This window comes from Haliotis rubra, unplaced genomic scaffold, assembly GCF_003918875.1.
Source record: "Haliotis rubra isolate DU_JTF1 unplaced genomic scaffold, ASM391887v1 Scf29, whole genome shotgun sequence".
NCBI lineage: Eukaryota > Metazoa > Mollusca > Gastropoda > Lepetellida > Haliotidae > Haliotis > Haliotis rubra.
Genome location: NW_025766957.1, coordinates 2492319 through 2513117, shown reverse-complemented (window position 1 = coordinate 2513117; position 20799 = coordinate 2492319). Strand labels below are relative to the sequence as shown.

General features: G+C 42.8%; 1 protein-coding gene across 2 annotated transcripts in view; it reads left to right on the top strand.

Annotated features, from left to right (window-relative positions):
* LOC124281836 (leucine-rich repeat and IQ domain-containing protein 1-like) overlaps window positions 1–20799 on the top strand; it is a 66487-nt gene that overhangs the window by 8745 nt on the left and 36943 nt on the right. For both annotated transcript variants that reach the window (XM_046717832.1, XM_046717830.1), the window contains exons 5-13: window positions 6485–6668; window positions 7198–7310; window positions 7428–7544; window positions 8778–8852; window positions 16199–16338; window positions 16772–17737; window positions 18260–18398; window positions 19445–19597; window positions 20441–20591. In XM_046717832.1, coding sequence (XP_046573788.1) covers window positions 6485–6668; window positions 7198–7310; window positions 7428–7544; window positions 8778–8852; window positions 16199–16338; window positions 16772–17737; window positions 18260–18398; window positions 19445–19597; window positions 20441–20591 — 2038 coding nt within the window. The remainder of the gene's footprint in view (window positions 1–6484; window positions 6669–7197; window positions 7311–7427; window positions 7545–8777; window positions 8853–16198; window positions 16339–16771; window positions 17738–18259; window positions 18399–19444; window positions 19598–20440; window positions 20592–20799) is intronic.

The following is a 20799-nucleotide window of genomic DNA, read 5'->3' as shown; positions in this document are numbered from 1 at the left end:
GACTTGACTCGCACAGGAAGGTTACAACTAAGACCGCTGCAACGGTTCCTGATAATACATTTAGACAGCGTCGACCTTATCTTGCTGCCGGGAAACCTCAAGAGGCATCTACTGTGGTGGACACACAGGTCGAACGTTTGCGAAAGAACCTATTTACAAGAGCCGGCCTTCGACACACATCTCTACGCAGACTCCTCGATGCAAGGATGGGGTGCGCATCTCAACGATCAAGTGGTGTCGGGAAAGTGGTCCAAAATGCAACAGCAGCTTCACATCAATCTGCTAGAGATGAAAGCAGTGATCAACGCCTTACAACTATGGTCGAGCTTGCTGAACAACAAAATGCTGATGATCCACACAGACAACTCCACAGTGGCGTTCTCCATAAACCGGCAAGGATCCACAAGGTCTCCAAGCCTATTGCAGCTCACATTCCAGTTGTTCCAGATCACACAGGAAGCAAACATCTGGATAAAGGCGTGTCACATACCCGGAGCCAAGAACGTACTGGCAGACGCGCTCTCAAGACCACTACACCCGTCACCTATGGAATGGATGCTCCATCCAGAAGCATTTCGGAACATAAGGGAGATAGGATCCCCTTGCATAGACCTGTTTGCCTCGAGGTTCAACAAACAACTACAGACGTTTGTCTCGGCAGTTCCAGATCCTCAAGCCTGGGCAACAGATGCACTGAGCATGTCGTGGGAAGGATTAAACGGCTACGCTTTTCCACCACCGATACTACTGCCAAAAGTACTGTTCAAGATCAAACAGACTCAGACGCTACAAGCCGAACATACTAATACATCCGTACGCCAAGCAAGTCCACGGAAACCCGACAGTGTTCCAGTTACACGTGTGGACCGTATCAAATGAAGTAAAGAGGATACTCCGCCAGGGCAGCCAAAGCAGTAACGCTAGCGTTACGCAGATCTACTCGTACCTATATGATGACAAATAGCTGAAGTTTGAGACTTATGCAAGGCGGAAAGGCTTTACTGCGATGATAGCCACTCATCCTCAAGTGGCGGAATATCTGTGTCATCTTAGACAGACCAGACATCTGAAGGGTTCGACATTATCTACATACCTCGCTGTTATCAGTACAGTGATTACCATGAAAACAGGCATCAAGTTGACGGAAGTACCAGAATTACTTGCTCTGCTGAGATCTTTTAAGCTGGAGGACCGGAAAAAGAAATTCAGAGCTCCAGCCTGGGATGTAATGTAATTCTACGTCATCTTACCTGTGATGTCTATGAACCACTAGACCAGATTACACTCGAGCTGCTAACACAGAAGACGCTGTTCCTGCTTGCGTTAGCCACGGCAACTCGAATATCGGAGATACATGCGCTGGACTTTGGTCGAACCAGATTCGACAGTTCATCTAGGAATTAGATGGGACTTTATTGCCAAGAACCAGCTACCTGGTCAACCAGATAGACAGTTCCACGTACCAGCGCTGTCTACAATCCTCGGTCCACAGGATATAGAGGACTTATCCTTGTGTCCGGTCAGAGCCTTGAAGATATACCTTCAAAAGACTGAGACGAGGAGACAAAAATTCAAGCGCCTGTTCATCCCATTATCAACAGAGACTTCTGTCTCAAGAACGACCATATCGTTCTGGATGAGAGCCGTTATATTGAGAGCCTATAAAGCAGCTGGACTAGAACCTCCTAGAGCTTCCAACCCACACGAAGTCAGAGCACTGGCGTCAACACTGGCTCTGCTTGGAAATTGCTCTATACCAACAATTATGGAGGGCTGCTTTGGAAGTCGGACACAGTATTTGCCAACCACTACCTCCGAGACATAGCCACTGAAGACGTCTCAGGCATTCACCAATTTGGGCCTCTTGTTGTAGCACAGCAACTAACGGTTCCTCAAAGGCGCTGAGTTGGAAAATCTCACCCTTTATCATGTTGACTTGTTGATAACTTTTACTAAGGTGTACTAGTTTGAAAGTCTATGCGCACAGTCTAAGACAGGCTAACATGAGTGATTAAAGATCCTGTACGGGTAAAGATCTTACCTGTACGTGAAGGGGTCGCAACTCATTTATGATAAAGATCTTATCATAATCTATGGGTTGTTATGAGTTATCTAGTAATAAGAAGATACTAGTGTATCTGTAGCCACAAAGGTTCATCAGAGGCTCTGAGTTGGAAAATCTCACCCTTTATCACGTTGACTTGTTGATAACTTTTACTAAGGAAAAGTATTAGTTTGAAAGTCAATGCGCACTGTCTAGGACAGGCTAGCATGAGTGATTAAAGATCCTGTACGGGTAAAGATCTTACCTGTACGTGAAGGGGTCGCAACTCATTTATGATAAAGATCTTATCATAATCTATGGGTTGTTATAAGATATCTAGTAATAGGAAGATACTAGTTTATCTATAACCACATGAATCAACATGATTCAACTTGTCTGAGATTGAAGTAAGACAAGAAAGTGGTTCCCCCGAGTAACGGAAATTGGAAGAATAGGATCACGGAAATGCCCTTTCGCAGTTCCCATGGGGGGGATACAGGACGTATCTGAGGACAGCTGTTGAATCCAGTGGCTTGACCCTCCACCTATCTGTCGGATTCTATAAGCTAAAGATCATGAGTCAGGATAAGGACAAATATGTAATTTTTAAGGTAAAATTGATATTTTATACTTACCCTGACTCATGACGAAGAAGCCCTCCCAACCTCCCCGTTGAAGACACTTGAGATTTCACAGCAGATCCAAGTGCATGGGCAGAAAATCAGGAGAGAGTGACAAGTAAGGCACGTCACATGACTGGTTTGCGTGGGAAAGGGCAAAGGGAGGTAACTCGTGGGTGAGTGTATTTATACGTCTGCTTCGGGAACTTCAAGGGATTCAAGTGTTCCACTACCATTCGAAGAGGAAAGGGAGATAAGCAAAAGATCATGAGTCAGGATAAGTATAAAATATCAATATTACTTAAAAAATTACTTTTTGCCTCTTACCAAGAAACATAAAGATGGAACTAGTTTTAACCATGCCTGGTTTGCAGCATTAAAGAACGAATAAACTTTGTTTTTTGTTCGCTTTTAACCATTACATATGACAGACATGTGGTTAGTCTTCAGCGAAACACCAAATTCATTCTTAAAAAACTTGTGGTTAATCAATACCGAGCGATTAAAAGTGGCCAAAAAGTCATCTGCTTCACACTCGCCCGCCAGTAAAACCACAGAGATGTTACGTTACGCTGTTGCCAGAGCACTGCTGCGAACCGGAAGTGACGTTATGTGCGGAAGGATTTTCAGTTAGTTGTATATAAAATGTGTAACAAGCTCATCATTTTGCTGGTTTCTCGACGTCAACGAAGACATGTCGAATCGTTGCGTTGCCGTCAATTGCTCCCAGGGATTGGGTGATGGTGTCACCATGCACAGATTTCCACCGACCCCCGCAGTTCATGCTAAATGGTTATGTTTGCGAGTGCCAAGCGAGTGTTGTGGAAGCCTGGAACGATATCTTACTTGTGTTCAGATCACTTCACAGAAGTTAAAAAGTCAAAACTACTTACTACATGTAGTTGTGGTAAAATATGTATATGATTGATGACCAAAAGGAGTTTGCATGACACAATTTGTAACATAAGGATTTCTTCCTCAGAAGCGAGGTTGTGGTCGAAGTGACAATAAAACTGTAAGTAGTATTATATTGACACCCACCTCGCTTCCAAGAGAAAAATTGTTATGTTATAAGCTATGTCATGCAAAATCCTGTTGGCCATCAATCAAATACATATTTTACTACCAGTAGAAAGTAGTTTTGATTTTGTCTTTTGAACTCAGTGAAAACAAACCTAAACAGCATCTATTCTCAGACTGGCGGATGTTTGCGACAGGGCCCCGCTGTTTTTAAAAATCGTGATGTCACAGGCTAAAGTCTGTTCGAGAATCAATGAGATTGTGGTTTGTTTTCATCAAGTTAAAAAATCAAAACTACTTTCTACTCGTAGTTAAATATGTATTTGAATCATGACCAAAGTTAGTTTGCATGACACAACTTGTAACATATCGATTTCTTCCACGGAAGCGAGGTGGGGGTAGAAGTGACAATATTGCGCGATAAATGTCATGCTACATTCACGTGGTTAACGTCCACTCACCAGTTATCGATCTTTTTCCTGTAACCGTGATGAGCGATGGTGATCATCGTTTTTCCTATCACTGGCGTCTGGCTTGAACAAATAAGGCCTAGCGACAACATTTTACCCCCGGAAATGTACATCAATTCTAAAGCGCCCACTCGTATGTATACCTAACATTATGTCACGGAGATGCGCCCCTCTGATTGGTTGAAATTTCGTTCGCGAGAGAGAATTGTGCTCTGTTGTCAAAAAGGTGGATTTAAGTTAATTAAAGGTCGAAATGAGTAGTTTTAATGACAGGGTTCCATTTATAACGATACCAATTAATGATTTATGTATTTGTACCCCCTGGAGTATATATGATCTTGAAGGAAGTAAAAGAAGAACTGGTCAGCTCAAAGTATAGTAATGTGTTAATCTCTGACTAACACTGTGAAAACTGACCTAAGTCCAGACTAGTACAAGCAGTAGGAATGACAACTTCTTTATAGATACTTTTACCGTTTTCATGCTTTCATGTGTTTACACCTCATGCTTGAAAACGGTATAAGTATCTATGCCGAAACGTCGCTATTGTACAATAAAGAAGTTGATCATCCATAGACATGATAAAGACTTGCCATACCTATTGCTTACAACTTCTCAAACAGTTCACAGTACAAGCAGCCACACACAAATGCATTCATGCTGCTATTAGACTAACATATAGTCTCTGAAATGAACGTATTTTACAGAAAAAAACAGTTAATAAAAAATATGCATAAAATATAATGAAAAGGGACCCAGCGACTTTCTTCATTTTTAGGTTTGTCACATATTCTAGACTTGCATGAGCTTTCTTGGATATATTTGTTTCAGGGTCTGTATGACAGCCTATATATAAGTGCAAGTATTTTGAAAGTTAATTAGGATCCTTGGTTGTCAATGCCATACATTTGCATGTGGTCCTACCTGAGGGGTATACATCTGTTTCCTTAACTTTTGTCTTTCGGTTCACATTCACCCGTGAAGATCTGGGTTAGAATTGGTCTTCAGCAACTCATGCTTGTCATAAGGCGACTAACGAGATCAGGTAGTCAGGCTTGCTGACTTGGTTGGCACTTGTCATTGTATTCCAATTGTGTAGATCGATGCTCATGCTGTTGATCAGTGAACTGTCAGGTCCAGACTCGATTATTTACAGACTGCCGCCATATAGCTGGAATGTTGCTGAGTGGGGCATAAAACTAAACTCACTCACTCACTTTTGTCTTTCTGTTCACATTCACCTGTGAAGATCCGGGTTAGATCTGGTCTTCAGTAAACCATGCGTGCTGTATGAGGCAACTGAAGGGATGGGGTGGTCAGGCTCGCTAACTTGTCACCATATCCCAATTGCGTAGATTGATGCTCATGATGTTGATCATTTGATTGTCTGGTCCAGACTCAATTATTTACAGACTGTCGCCATATAGCTGAAATATTGCTGAGTGTGGCGTTAAACAACCAACCCACCAACCATTCACGTTCAGCTGACTTGTTGTAATGCAACTAAAATAATGTTCAGCCTTATATCACAATGTTTAAGTTTTTTAATGGCATTTTGAAGTGAAGCTCATAATAGTGGAAATGTATGGATGTCAACTTTTGTGATATGAAATTCTTTCTCCTTAACCAGGTGAAGAAGTAAGGTATATACACATATAACAGATTAGGTAGCATCCATAAATCCCCCTTCCCCCCTTATAGTGTTCAAATAATGAGAAAATATGATTCTTGGATGCATAAATTACTGTGCAATCCTTGAAAATGCATTAACAGTTTGGCATATTTTGACAAACAGTCTGTTAATAGGTAATTTGAATTTAAACACACTGTTCTCATTACCAGCATCCTTATATCTCCAGAGATAGCACTTCGGTAAGCCTGCACAAATCACTAGATATATCCTTTTGATCTTCTGATCTCAAATAACCAGCCAGTTCGACCTGCTACACTATGTAGTCTAATGGACCAATCTGAATGCGAGTTACAAATCAGCCTCTATCAACAGCCAGTCCCATTTATGATGATAATTTGCAAATCCAATTAATATTTTAAAAATTGACTGACAAGCAAAGGAAAGTCCTTTAATATATTCTTTTTTTATGGAAAGGAAGACCTTGTGACCATTAAAACTTGCAGTGATAGGACCCTGATTGGTCAGTAACATGTTGATGAAAGAGGTGGATAATTTAGATCGTGAGAACCATGGGGATGCATCCAGGGGTTAGGTTTACTAAAGTGAGTGCTCTTTAGATAGAGTGGATGCATTCACAGAAGAATATAATGAATGCATTTGAGATTTCAGTAGTTAATTTAGTTGTATTTTTCATCAGATTCTGGAGGAGATTGAAAGGGAGGATGAAATGGTGGATGTAACTGATGTGGATAGTACTTGGGAAACAGGACAGAGTGATGCCCCTTTGTTTGTCACAAGTGAAGTTGAGCTCCTCACAGTGAAGCAGGATGAGGGGACAGACAGAGTTGAGGAGTTTGATGAACAAAGCAGTCTTAAACCAGGTATGTGAAATTGGGAGTGGTAACTCGAATTTCTCATGGTTAGTCGTTTGATTGATTGTTTGAAAACAATAACAATTAAACTCCAAGGTTACAATGCTAGTTGGTGATTTCGCATTTCTTTCTGATACTGAAAACTTTCCTTGAACATCTTTTACATGTTTTTTTAAGATAATGCATCAGTCACCTTCAGTGAATGCATGATCACATCTTTTTATGCATGTATCCACATATTTTTTTGCCAGGGCTCAGTTAGAACATTTTCAAGACATATGCTGTACCCAACTCTTGAGACCTACAGTATATTTGGGTAACAGGGAGATCAGGTACCCAGGTTGTACATTTGGACTCATATCAGACCTGCAGTATATGTGAACTTTCAGTAACACAAGAAAATTCATATGTGTCCTCGTGAGCTTTTGTATAAGATTAAATGTGACTGAGCATTTTCTGATGGTGTCTGCAAATCTACATGACTGTACATGACATGTCCACCATTTGAATGTATCCCTTTTTCTCTTGTCATGACAAGGTGAGGGTGTGGTGGCAGTGGTTGATGAGATTCAAACTCAGGAACAGTTCTTTAAGCAACAGCTGCAAGAAATGGACATGAAGTACAGACAGAGGGAGGCAAAATGGAGACAGGTACCATGATATATTATATAGCTGACAGTGAGATAGTCCAGTCTATCAGTGAGATAAATATCACTGGCAGAGTTGTTTACTGTGACTATTGACTATCTATTTTCCCATGTCTTGTAGGACACAGAGACAAGAAGAAGAAAAGAGGAAGAACGAGAGAATGTGGAGAATGAGAAAAGGCGAGAGATAATGTTACAGTATCAACAGGAAGAAGAGACTTTGGCTCAACACAAAAAGGTGTGAAACATGGATCTTAGTGACTATTCCCTGCATATAATACAATGCCTAACAAAAACAAATTAGAATTAAACAGGTAAATAATCTTGTCTAGTGATGTTTAAATGCAAATTTGACGTGTTCACAAAGTTGTTTTCTCTTGTTCGTTCATGCGAAGCAATGCAATGCTGTTTTCTTATCACCTGAAAAAAACGTTTGACAAAAGTGCAATCTGTACATAAGTCAACCCCCTTCTACAGATTGCAGTTTTGGCTTATCTACAGTAATATACGGTATATCTCTCAGTGTTTATTGTGGAAGGGGAGTTGAAAATGTTCAAGTATTTGCTATTTCTTCTGGCTTTTAATTTTTCTTGTTAAATGCTTCACTCTCTCAGTTATATGTAGGTGGTCTGTTAATGATTCTTGTGACTGGTGTCATTAAGTAGCCATCTACACAACTGGGAGATGATGACATGCTTGAACCAAGTTAATGAGCCTTACCACCAGATTTTGTTAATTACATGGGTTGCTGAAGAACAGTTTTCACCCTGATGGGTTTACAGTACATGCTGTATCTCAAGCTTTTGTCAGAGATGATTAATGGGTACCTTGATCATTAGCAACCCATGCTTGTCGTAAGAGGCGACTGACTGGGTCGTCTGGCTCGATGACTTTGGTGACACATGTCATCGTATTCCAGTTGCGTAGGTCGATACTCATGCTGTTGATCAGTGGATTGTCTGGTCCAGATTCGATTATTGACAGGCTGCCGCCATATAGCTAGAATATAACTGAGTACGGTGTAAAAATAAACTCACTCACTAATGGCTATCAAGCAAGTCTCAAAGTAAGGACTAACATGGTCACTATCAATAGCTCAGAGGTGGAGGTCATCAAATTACTACCTTGACAAAAATGTCTTGTGAAATTTGTAGGCACTGAAATATATAACTCTAAGGCCTTATTTCTTCTTGAACACCAGTTTCAGATTGCAATGTAACTCGTATGAGTGAGTGACTGAGTTTAGTTATGCTCCAATTTATTGATCAATATTCCAGCAATATCACGGCAGGAGACACCAGAAAATGGGCTTCACACGTACCCATGTGGGGAATCAAACCCGGGTCTTCGGCATGATGACCGAATGCTTTAACCACTGGACTACGCCACCACCACCCTGATGATCAAGAAGGGTTTGATTATAGAAATGGGTCTGTCAAGTTATTCTTTACACTTCTTTGATATATTTCAGATTGCAGCTGAGAAACTTGAGGCAGAAATTGAAGAAAAACAGAAAATCATCAGTGAAGAAGTTAAAACATTTGAAGTATGTGAAAATAGGGTTTACAATCTTCTCTATTTTTAAACTTATCCCATCTCACGGTATGCACCTCTCTTCTTCTACGACCATGGGTGGAAACGTGCTGTAGGCTAAGTTGAATCAAATCTTACTGGCCTCTGACCCCCCTGACCTCTGCCCCCAATCCGATATCAGCACCTGTCAATCATCTCCCTAAGCGTGCAGCTCGCTCAGATGATCACGTGACTACCTGTGCCTGTCATTCTCTTTCTTGTCGCTACGTCGTGTGGACGGTGCTTGTCTCTAAGAAAGTTTGATTGTTGTTTCAACATGGGTAAATCGAATCGTAATGGTTCTAAGAAGCACAAACATTGTGACAATTGTAACAGTAATTATTCCGCGGCAGATCCACATGTTTTATGTGTAGATTGTATAGGTCGTTGTGATTGGTTTCAATGTTGCACTTTTTGTGCTGGCCTCGACGACAATGCTTTCTCTGAATTTCACCGGGTATCTTGTAGACGCATGTCAGATAGGGATTGTCGCAAAACATCTGAGGGTCCGTCTGTGTCTAAACGTCCTAAGGCAGAACGCCATAAGAAAACTGCAGTTTGATGTTCAAAGTCCCCGTCTCCTAATGAAGATTTCCTAGGGGAGGCGTCTGATTCTTACCTCAGTGAAAATCTGCGTTGACTTTTCCGTCCGCATGCATCGAGCCCTATCACTCCTCATCACCTGGGGCGGTGGGGTAGCCTAGTGGTTAAAGCGTTGGCTCGTCACGTCGAAGACCCGGGTTCGATTCCCCACATGGGCACAATGTGTTAAGCCCATTTCTGGTGTCCCCCGCCGTGATATTGCTGGAATATTGCTAAAAGCGGCGTAAAACTAAACTCAGTCAGTCCTCATCACCTAGGGTTGTTGTTTTATCTACATCTGCTGTTCAGCCCCGTCCGTCTTTGGTGGTAACTGTTCCTCAGCGCCCCTATGTTCCTTTGGTGGGAGTTTCTCATGCGGCGCTTGGTGTGATTCCTAACATTACCTCTCAAGCGACGCTTGCTTGTAGTTCGGCCCTTTCCACTTCGGTGGTTGGTTCTACATTTACTTCCCATTTGGTGCTTGTGTCTGATGTGACACTTGGTTCTGGTACAGTGGATAGTTTCGGTTCGGCGCTTTCTCATCCTCTGGTTGGGTCGACAAGTTTGCCGATGATTCCAGGTGTGACTTTTTCCACATCTATCCCTTATCCTGTAACATTTGGTTACGGACCACCACTTTATTCTAGTGCGTCGTTTACCTCCAAAGCACCGCTTACATCAGGACACTGGTGCCTGGTTGCAGAGCGACCACTTCGGTGGTTGGTTCTACATTTACTTCCCATTTGGTGCTTGTGTCTGATGTGACACTTGGTTCTGGTACAGTGGATAGTTTCGGTTTGGCGCTTTGAGATAATGGAGACGATTATGGCGCCACTTGTTTCCAGTTCGGCGTTCTTGTTTGCACCTGGTTCGGCGCTTACTCACAGTGCTCCCGTTTCGGCGCTTAGTGTATCCAGTTTGGCGCTTCCTCATAGAGCACCGGCTTCAGTGCTTCCTCACAGTGCATTCGGTTCGGCGCTTGCTCAGACTTCAGCGCTTACTTCCAATGTGTCTGGATCGGCACTTGATACACTCAGCTCAGCTCTTGCTTTCACTGCGTCGCTTGCTACCTGTTCGGCGCTTGTTTACATTGATTCCCCGTGCCCCGCTTATTCCCAGTGCGAAGCTTAGTACACCTTGTGTTTCCTATGCGTATTCAGTGGTGGGAGCACCACATTCCTTGAGGACTACTGTTTCTTCCTGTGAAACTGTCACAGCGGGGTTGGGTTTACCACCTAGAGCGCCAAGTGTGAGGGACCCTACGCCTTCATCGTTTCATCGCGGGAACTTGTATCAGTCAGCTGGTTGCTCGTCTTCTCTTAGTGGGGCGCCTCGTCATCCCTCGTTATCTGCTCCTGTTTTGTCTTTGCCTCCTCCAACGTGGGCCTGTGGCAAGACCTATTTTACCGGTTTCCTGGAATCGGGGGTCTGAGGGTCCGACTTCACAACCTGTTGATTTTGACGCTATTGTGCAAGCGGTAGCCTCGTCTTTATGGCATCAGACTCCAGCATCTTCCTCTGCTATTCAGTCTTCTGGCCCTACGTCCGCTCCAGTTCAATATTTAGAGGAAGTTCATCGTTTGGCTACGCCAACTCCCGCTTCAGATGGTACGTTGCCTTCGGATGTTAGCGTTGATGTTGTTGACACACCTCAATTGTTAGTTTGGATTGCCGATAGCCTCCGACTACAGCGTAGTGGTTCGTCTTCAGATTTGTTATCCAGTTTTGATATGAAGACCCGGTGATTTTGGTTCTATCACCTTTCCGCCTTGCCCTTGCATCACTCAATTGGCAGCGTCTCTGGATGAGGCCTTTGGTAACCTGAGGAAGGTTAAGGATGGGTTCGCGGCTCCCCGCTTCCATTTAGCATCTGCTCATGTTTCATGGTTTCTCTATGCTGATTGTATCCCCTCTGGTGGATGATGATATTACGTTGTTGGGAACCAAACAGTAGCTCTTGCATTTGGATAGTGTCATAAGGAAGATTATGGCGCCACTCAACATGGTGTTGATGACAACTGAGGCGGTGGCTATGTCGGTTGCACATGCTACGTCTCATCAACAGGCGTATATTCGGGCGACGATGGTGCTATTACAAGAACAATTTCAGACCATTTTGGATCAGTTGGCTCACTTCTTTTCGTACGTCACAGCTATGCATTGCAGGGGGCCTCTGCACTTATCCTCATGGTAGGATAGGTTCCGAACTGATCTTTTTCGTCAGCCGTGGTCTGGCAGGTCACTTTTCAACAGGGGCGATTAGAGATGTCACTACCAGAGTTGGTCAAGATGTTCATTTACAAGTGTCAGTGGAATTGTTGGAATTCCAACGTTTGCAGGTGGAGGACTCGCTGCGCCAGCGACGGCCAGCCCATTATGTTCCTTCCAATCCGGACCTTCGTACAGGTTCTGCTGCTTCCTTTCGTGGAAAGGGTTCCGGCAGAAGACGTTCCAGTCGTCAGCGTCGGGCATTCACTGCTTCACGACCAGCTCCCACTTCCGACCAGTCCTCCTCTCAAAGACCTGACAAACAGTGACTTGCTGACATTAGAGCGCAACTGGGTTCTTCCTCCTCCAGTCGTGCCCATCCAGACCTCCCCAGTAGGCGGAAGACTTGGGACTTATGCTCCTAACTAGACCATCTTGGGCGACCCTTACATCCTCTCCATGTTGTCCAAGGGGTTTCAGCTGCCGATCATCGGGGATCCTCCTCTGACTTTGCTTCCAGATCAGCAAACGGCTGTTCTTCGATCCACAATAGACACCTTACTTCTTTCTGATTCCCAAGAAGGATTCGGACAAGTTGAGACTAATGTTTAACATGAAATCTTTAATGAGATGTTTCTGTAGCCTCCGCCCCATTTTCGCATGGTGTCGATGGCCCTACTCAAGACCATTATCAAACCGGGAGACTACATGGTCAGTCTCGATCTCCAGGGCCTCCTTTCACAAAGCGCTAAGGTGATCGTAAGTCACTAAGGTAACCTTAGTGCAATGTTAAAGAATGGGAGTTAAGGTTAACCTTAGTTAAGGTTGCTTCGTGAAAGGAGACCCTGGATGTGTACCTTCACATCCCGATCTTCCCGGCTCATCGCAAGTTCCTTCGGTTTGTCTTCGAGGGCACCCACTATCAGTGGTGTGTCCTCCCGTTTGGAATTTCTTCGGCCCCGTGGCTGTTTACACAGGCGACGAAGCCTATCACCAGCTTCCTCCACCGCAAGGGGATAGTTTTCGAAGCTTACATCGACGACTGCATTCAGGCGCAGACCGATCATGCCCTTCTGCTTCGTCACATGCAGTTTGCGATACAGCTTCTTCACCAATTAGGCTGGTTAATCAATCATTTCATTGGAGCAGTGTTCGACACAGAGGTCAACAAACTGTTTGTCCTGAGGGATCGTTTCTGCAAGATACAGCGCTTGGTGTCCCTTGCATTGGCGCAACCCAGGACACTTCATCAATGGCAGGAGCTCCTGAGCCTCTTGACGTCAGCTCAGGCACTGACCCTCAAGGGTCAACTGCGACTTCGACCCTTGCATCTCTTACGCGTTTCCGCCAGTGGCCCTTCTTCCTTTCATACTAGTGAAACACTATTTTTGGTCGCGCCCTACTGGCCGGCCAGAAGTTGGTTCGTATATCTTCAAGAACTAGCCGAAACAAATCCCGTACCACTTCCCGATCGGCTCGATCTACTGGTTCATGCGCACTCCGATCAGCTACATTGGTCCCCGCTCACGCTCCATCTTCACGTTTGGCATATTTACATCGGTCGCTAACAGCCAAGGGCTATTCGAAGCGTGTTGCTACTGCCATTACTACAGTGCATCGCACCTCCACTAGGTCACTCTACAATGACAAGTGGAAGAATTTTGAAGCGTATTGCAGGAAGAAGGGCATAACATCTCCCACTACGGCATCCCCGCAGATGGTAGCATTGTACCTTCAGCATCTTCGAACCTCCAGAATACTCAAAGGTTCTACGCTATCTACTTACCTGGCTGCCTGTAACACGGTTATTGCGTCGGCCTCGGGTGTGAAGGTGTCCACTGTCCCTGAGCTCCAGTCTCTCCTCAGGTCTTATAAACTTGCTGACCAATCCCGGAAGTTCCGGCCTCCAGCTTGGGATCTTGCTCATCTCACGTCAGCTGATTACGAACCTCTGGAGGAGAAAGATTTCGAACATGTCTCCTTTAAGACCTTCTTTCTCCTGGCCTTGGCCACTGCTGCCCGTATATCCGAGTTGCACGCTCTCGATGTCTCTCGGGTACGATTTGTCTAGACATCTAGACATGCTAGAGTTTTCCTTGGTTTGCAGTGGGATTTTCTCGCTAAGAATCAGTTACCAGGACAGCCGGATCACACGTTCACGATTCCACTGTTGTCCACTATCTTGGGCCCAGATGACATAGAAGATCTTTCCTAATGCCCGGTTTGAGCATTATGGATTTATCTAACTGCCTCGCAGGATCGCCGCAGACTGCGTAAGAGATTGTTCATTCCATCATCTACTGCCTCCGCGTCGGAAGTCTCACGCACTACCTTGGTCTTTTGGTGTGGGATGAGAACTACGATCCTGCATGCTTATGCCTTTGCTGACGGCGAAGCCTCATGAGACTCGGGCTCTCGCTTCCACCATGGCGCTTCACAGGAATTGTTCCCTCCAGTCCATCATGGAGGGATGTTTTTGGAAATCAGATACTGTGTTCGCCTCACACTACCTGCGGGATCTCTCCATTACAGACGTGGAAGGTCTATATCAATTTGGCCCCCTGGTCCTGGCGCAGCAATTGTCATCGGCCCGTGTTCGCAGATAAAGCAATCCTTCTTTGGTCGGTTTTGCTCTGTACGTAATAAAAGATATCGATGTAATCCATATCTTGGTACTTTTTTCATTTGGGCTTAGATCTTTCTCACCTAGGGGACTAGGGGGTGTTTGCACTGTCATAAATATGACTTGATAGACTGTGAGGCAAGTCTTGTGCTACATGCAGAGATGGTCGACATTCTGCTTACTGACCTCTACTCTTTGAGCAATTACGTCAGTGAAGTGTTGATTTCCGATTACCTACATGGTTTTTGAAGCGTTCCGCTCCTAAGTCCATTCTCACCTTTGGTAAGTTAGGGGGATTGGTACTGAACGTTAAACTAGTTGAGCAACTGGGCTTTTCCTCTTTCACCGCCAGCGCTTCCAGCGCAGATTAAGGTCTGTGGGGGATAGTTTCAAAGCAGGGACTGGCCAGATTAAGGTCTTCGACTTTTTTGTGCTGTTCACTTGGGTCATCTGATAAATCACGGGCGTTTGCATAGCGGGCCTACTTGCCAAACTGTATCCTTTTATGCATACTTGTCAAAAGTTGCGGCTGAAAACCACATTAATTCAGGAGTGCCCACTCCCTAGAGTTTTTGTGCTGTGCTGTCAGAGATCAGGGGGGTCAGAGGCCAGTAATGTTTGATTCAACTTAGCCTACAGCACGTTTCCACCCATGGTCGTAGAAGAAGAGAGGTGCATACCGTGAGATGGGATAAGGATATAAATATACAATTTATAGTAAAATTTTCACTGTTTCATTTTTCACTTTTTGATGTTGGTAATAGCTATGATTTGTAGTAATGCCCTTTGACATGTTAGAGGTGAAGTTATATTAGGAGGTAAAACAGAATAACATTTCTGATGAAAAAAATGCTAGTTCCCAGACATGGTAGCTGTTACCATGGTAACAGGTGACTATGACAGTTGCACCCCTTAGACCTGCAAAAACATATCATCACAGTTTGAATCCTGTTTGACCTGATTGTGTTTGTCAGCACCCTGCCCATGCTCACTTTGGTGTATCCCACATCAACGTTACATACTGTGACGGAACTGAAAATTCACTTCTGTTGACCTTAAATAGGGCTGTGTGTTGACAAATATATTGTATTGCAATATATGAGTGAGTGAGTTTTACGCCACACTCAACAATATTCCAGCTATATGGCGTCTGTCTGTAAATAATCGAGTCTGGACCAGACAATCCAGTGATCAGCAGCATGAGCATCGATCTACGCAATTGGGATACGATGACATGAGTCAACCAAGTCAGCGAGCCTGACCACCCGATCCCGTTAGTCGCTTCTTATGACAAGCTTGGGTTACTGAAGATCAAGTTTAACCCGGATCTTCACAGGCTGACACTTCAATTGGCGTCAAATAGGGCTGTGTGTTGGGAAATATATTGTATTGCAATATATTGCAATTATGGTACCATATTGCGATGTATTTTGAGTTATAGTGTTTTACAGTGAATGACATTGATTGTGCATGGACAGCTATTCTCTAAAACTTAGGTTGAATAGACGTATTCATACAATGTATAGTATAACATTGTTTACTCACGATTTATAGTATCTAAAGTATACTGTTTTGTCAATTAATTACAAGGGAACACATTATTCATAAATGAATACTGTGTAGATTTTAAATGAAACCATAACAATAATCACAAAGCTTCCTGTATGTTTAACCTGATATACCACTTCTCAGTAGACGGGTAATGCCATGATGACATTAAACTAAATCCCACTCACTATAGCTGGATTGCCTACATGTATGTTTTGAAATGTGTTACATTCCTGACAAAGTACGGTAGGTTTTGAAAGCAGAAGCAGTCTTGTAGCATGAGGGATTGCTTCACTAGCATGGGATTGAAGCAGAAAATGTAGATTGTACTTATAGCTCCATTTTCAATGTGTACCCAGGAGCAGATAACTCTGCTAGAGACAGAGACTCGTCGGGAACAGCAGGAACTTGAGAGATCTGTACAGCTACAGCAGGAGAAGAGGGATCACAGTGAGAAGATGGCTGCCACTGCTATTCAGGCCGGATACAGAGGATACAGGTAACATGATGTTCAAGATAATATGATGTTAAGGGACCGTTAATAATTTATGGCTAGAGGGGTGATGATGATTTTAATGGGGAGTCACCCATTTTGTTCTGGAGAGGTAGGGGGTCATCAATTTTGTACACATGTACTTGGGGGCGGCGTTATTGATTGGTACATGAAATGCGGGGGAAGGGGGGGGGCACTTACTTTGTACATAAATTTTAGGGTGGTCATTCACATAGTACATGCTTTTCCATAAAAATCATCATCACCTCCCGAGCCATAAACTATGAAACGTCCCTTAGTGGTTGTGAAGCTTATGATGAAGAAAGACATGGGATGATGAGGCCTTTTTTGTCACACGGGATTGAAATGATTTTTGAAATAGCTTGGTATACTACTGTAGACTCATGACAGTAAGAATGGCATGTATTTTATTCTTTAGAGTTCGAAAGACATCAAATTCTACTCTGAAACAGAAACGAGAAGAAAGAGCTAAACTTAGAGAGGAGAAAAGGATACAAGAAGTTGAAGAAGAAATAAGACAGAGAAAGGAAGAAATCAAAAAGAAGAAGATAGAGGAACTTGAAGAAGCAAAAAGACAAGAAGAAGAAAGGATTCAGAGAGAAAAGGAGGAAAAGCAAAGGCAGGAAGAAATAAAAAAGGAGGAAGAGAGAATTAAATTTGAAGAGGAAAAGAAGAAAAAGGAAGAGGAAAAAAGACAAGAAGAGGAAGAGAAAAGACAACTGGAATTAAAGATCGCAGAGGAGGAAAGGAGAAAAGAAGAAAACAGGAAGTTAGAAGAGGAAAGAAAGGAAAAGGAGAGACTTGAAAAGGAAAGGAAAGATAAGGAGAGACTTGAAGAGGAAAGAAAAATAAAGGAGAGACTCGATGAGGAAAGGACAGAAAAGGAGAGACTCGAAGAGGAAAAAAAGAAGAAGAAAGAACAGGAAATGTTGGGAAAGGAAAGACTGCAAAAGGAGGAAGAACAATTGAGACAAGAAGCAGAAGGAAAAATATTTCAGGAAGAGAAAGATAAAGAAGATTCCAACTTAAATGAGGAAAACAGATTGAGAGAAGAGAATGAAAGGTTAAAGGAAGAACTACGGAAAGTAAGAGGAGAGAATCAGGAAGAAGATAGTCCAAAATGTCCTTCTGAAACACAACTTGTGGAGCAAGTCGAGAACATAGTGGTGACTGAACCAAGAAAAGAAGCAGAAAAATTACAAGTCGAAAGTAAAGATACATCTAGTGAAGTTCGCAAATCTCTGAAAGAAAAACGTGAGAAATTTGAGGAGAGTAAGCAGCAGAGCACATGCCAGAGCAAGAGTGCTGACACGCTAGGGAGCACCCTGCCCTCCCACCTAGAGGCAAGGCGGCTGGCCTGGATCAAAGAGTGTCTGCCTTGGAGGTAGGTTTGTCTTGGAAAATGTACACACAATGAAACACAGGTTTTCACATTAATCTGTTCGGAGCTTGTATATGTCATGATATATCCTGTATCGATGGAGTATTGAAAAATAACAATGACTTATTATTGTGAATTTGACTGGGTACTGTGGCTTCATTTATGTGGCTTCTCTCTACATGGCAGGATAGCTGATTCGTTACAACAACATTTATGCATTGTTATGATCAAAATTAGTAATAGCAGTCTGTGACTTTAGCAATTAGTCCCAAAAACGAATCTAGTAAAATTCTGTTTAGGCTTGTAAGCTAAGATAATAATTATCACAAATATGAAAATGATGCCTAATTAAGACTTCAGTGTTTTAGTCATAGATTCGTTTATAGACTGTGACTCTATCATGCTAGCAATGTCTTTTTCAACATCTTGGTAAGTTTTGGTGATTTTGAGGTAGAAAAAAATCCCCATAAAAGATGGGGTGACATTGGTGGTTAGACTGTCTGCACATTTAAAATGATTTTTCAGTAAAGTGAGCAATGAACCATGGAAACTCAAAGGAGGTGTGTCCAAGAAGCCCCCAAGACGACCGTCGTCTGCTAAGAAGTTACCTCCCCTGTCTGAGGATGTTATAATAGCAGCAGCCCGAGTTGCTACACTGAAACAAGTGAGGAAATACAAAACATAACGTTTGTTTTAAGGATTTACCATTGTTACCAAGATTACCTTGCTGACCAACCTTAAAATGGTCCATACCATGTTTTGGGCGGTGGGGTAGCCTTAGCGGTTAATGCGTTCACTTGTCACGCTGAAGACACAGGTTCAATTCCCCACATGGGTACAATGTGTCAAGCCCATTTCTCTGTGTCCCCCGCCACGATATTGCTGGAATAATGCTAAAAGTGGAGTAAAACCAAACACACTCACTCATTCACTCACTTTCGTACCATGCTTACCATGTTTAGCATACTAAAACTGCTTACAGTGCTTACCATTTTCACAATGCTATTGACTTACTTAATCATGTTATGGTCAGATTAAACTGTTTTCTTGTTTATTGACCAGTCTTCCCTACTGTACAACTTATTTTCATATACTCTGTTTGATTGACAGATGCTATTTTATACATTCATTAAGCATCTATATCTGTAAATATTTTTCCAAAGTTAGCTATGATTCAACCCTGTCAGAATACATCATCCCTCTGTAGTTGCAAACATTTGTATAAGGATATGCTGTAAGAACGTCCAGCAAACATTTGTATAAGGATATGCTGTAAGAAGGTCCAGCAAACATTTGTATAAGGATATGCTGTAAGAAGGTCCAAGGATATGCTGTAAGAAGGTCCAGCAAACATTTGTATAAGGATATGCTGTAAGAACGTCCAGCAAACATTTGTATAAGTATATGCTGTAAGAACGTCCAGCAAACATTTGTATAAGGATATGCTGTAAGAACGTCCAGCAAACATTTGTATAAGGATATGCTGTAAGAACGTCCAGCAAACATTTGTATAAGGATATGCTGTAAGAACGTCCAGCAAACATTTGTATAAGGATATGCTGTAAGAAGGTCCAGCAAACATTTGTATAAGGATATGCTGTAAGAACGTCCAGCAAACATTTACTCACATGCTGGTCTGTGGAACTACAGTAACATGCCATAAGTTAACGGACAGATGGGTGTACCTCAGATATCTTAATGTTGTTTCAGGTGACCACTGTCCAGTTGAGTGACCTTCCAGGCTGCACATTGTCCACCCTCAGTCACTGCTGGGGTCTCAAGTCCCTGACGTTGACCAGCTGTAATCTATTAGCCCTGGACAGTCTTCATGAATGTAAACAGCTGCAGTATCTGAATGTGAAGGTCAGTTCAAGGAAACAACATATAAGTAGTACACCAGTTTGTATGGTCAAAACTTGATGATAAACAAACTTATTTGTCTGAAATATATTCAGTATTAAAAATTCAAGAGGGGCCTTTGTCATAGGCTAATGTTCTGAAGAGGACCCAAGCATCTTCACTGAGCTCAAATATTACTGACTGAAATGAAAGCTCATTCATTAATTTGTTTATGTTCTTATAGTAATTTGAAATGAACAAAACACTCCTCTAGTGGCATAACAATGTGTTTCTTGACATCTGGACAGGATATGTTGGTGTTTTTTTTCAGTGCATAATATTTGAGAGCATGCTATCACACCTTCATAGCATTGATGTTCTAATGCCTTCATTTTGGGCATGGTTTGCCTAGTTGTCTAATGTGTCACTTGAGTCCCTGAGTTTTTCCATTCAGTTTATCTCTACCATACTCATATTTATGCGCTGTGTCAAAGTGGTTACTATATAGAATCAGTCCCTCCAAGATCAGCCCATGAAGATCCGCATCAGAATATTGATCTCCAGTAGCCCATGCTTGTCATAAGAGGCGACTAACAGGATCGGGTGGTCAGGCTCGCTGACTTGGTTGACACATGTCATCAGATCCCAATTGCGCAGATCGATGCTCATGCTGTTGATCACTGGATTGTCTGGTCCAGACTCGATTATTTACAGACCGCCGCCATATAGCTGGAATATTGCTGAGTGCGGCATAAAACTAAACTCACTCACTCACTCACTGCTCCAAGATCAAGCTAACAAGCCATGAAGTTGATTAAATAGGATTCAAAGTGGCATAACATCCAGTTCACTGACTGCCTGTTTCAGAGGAACAAGCTGGAGTATGTTGACCTGAAGGATCTGGGAAATCTGCAGGTCGTTAACCTCTCTAACAATAACCTGTCCCTCGTACATGGGCTCGACGGCTGCACCAACATCCGCTGGCTTGACCTCTCTTGTAACAGGATAACAAGATTAGGTGATTTGGTTTTTTGCTTGTTTTTTGTTTAATACCACACTCAGCAATATTCCACCTATAAGATGGTGGTCTGTTTATAACTGAATTGAAACCATATAATCCAGTGATTGACATCATGAGCATATATCTTCGCAATTGAGATAAGATGTCATGTGCCAGCCAGATCAATTAGTCTGACCACATAAGTCACATTAGTCATTTCTTATAA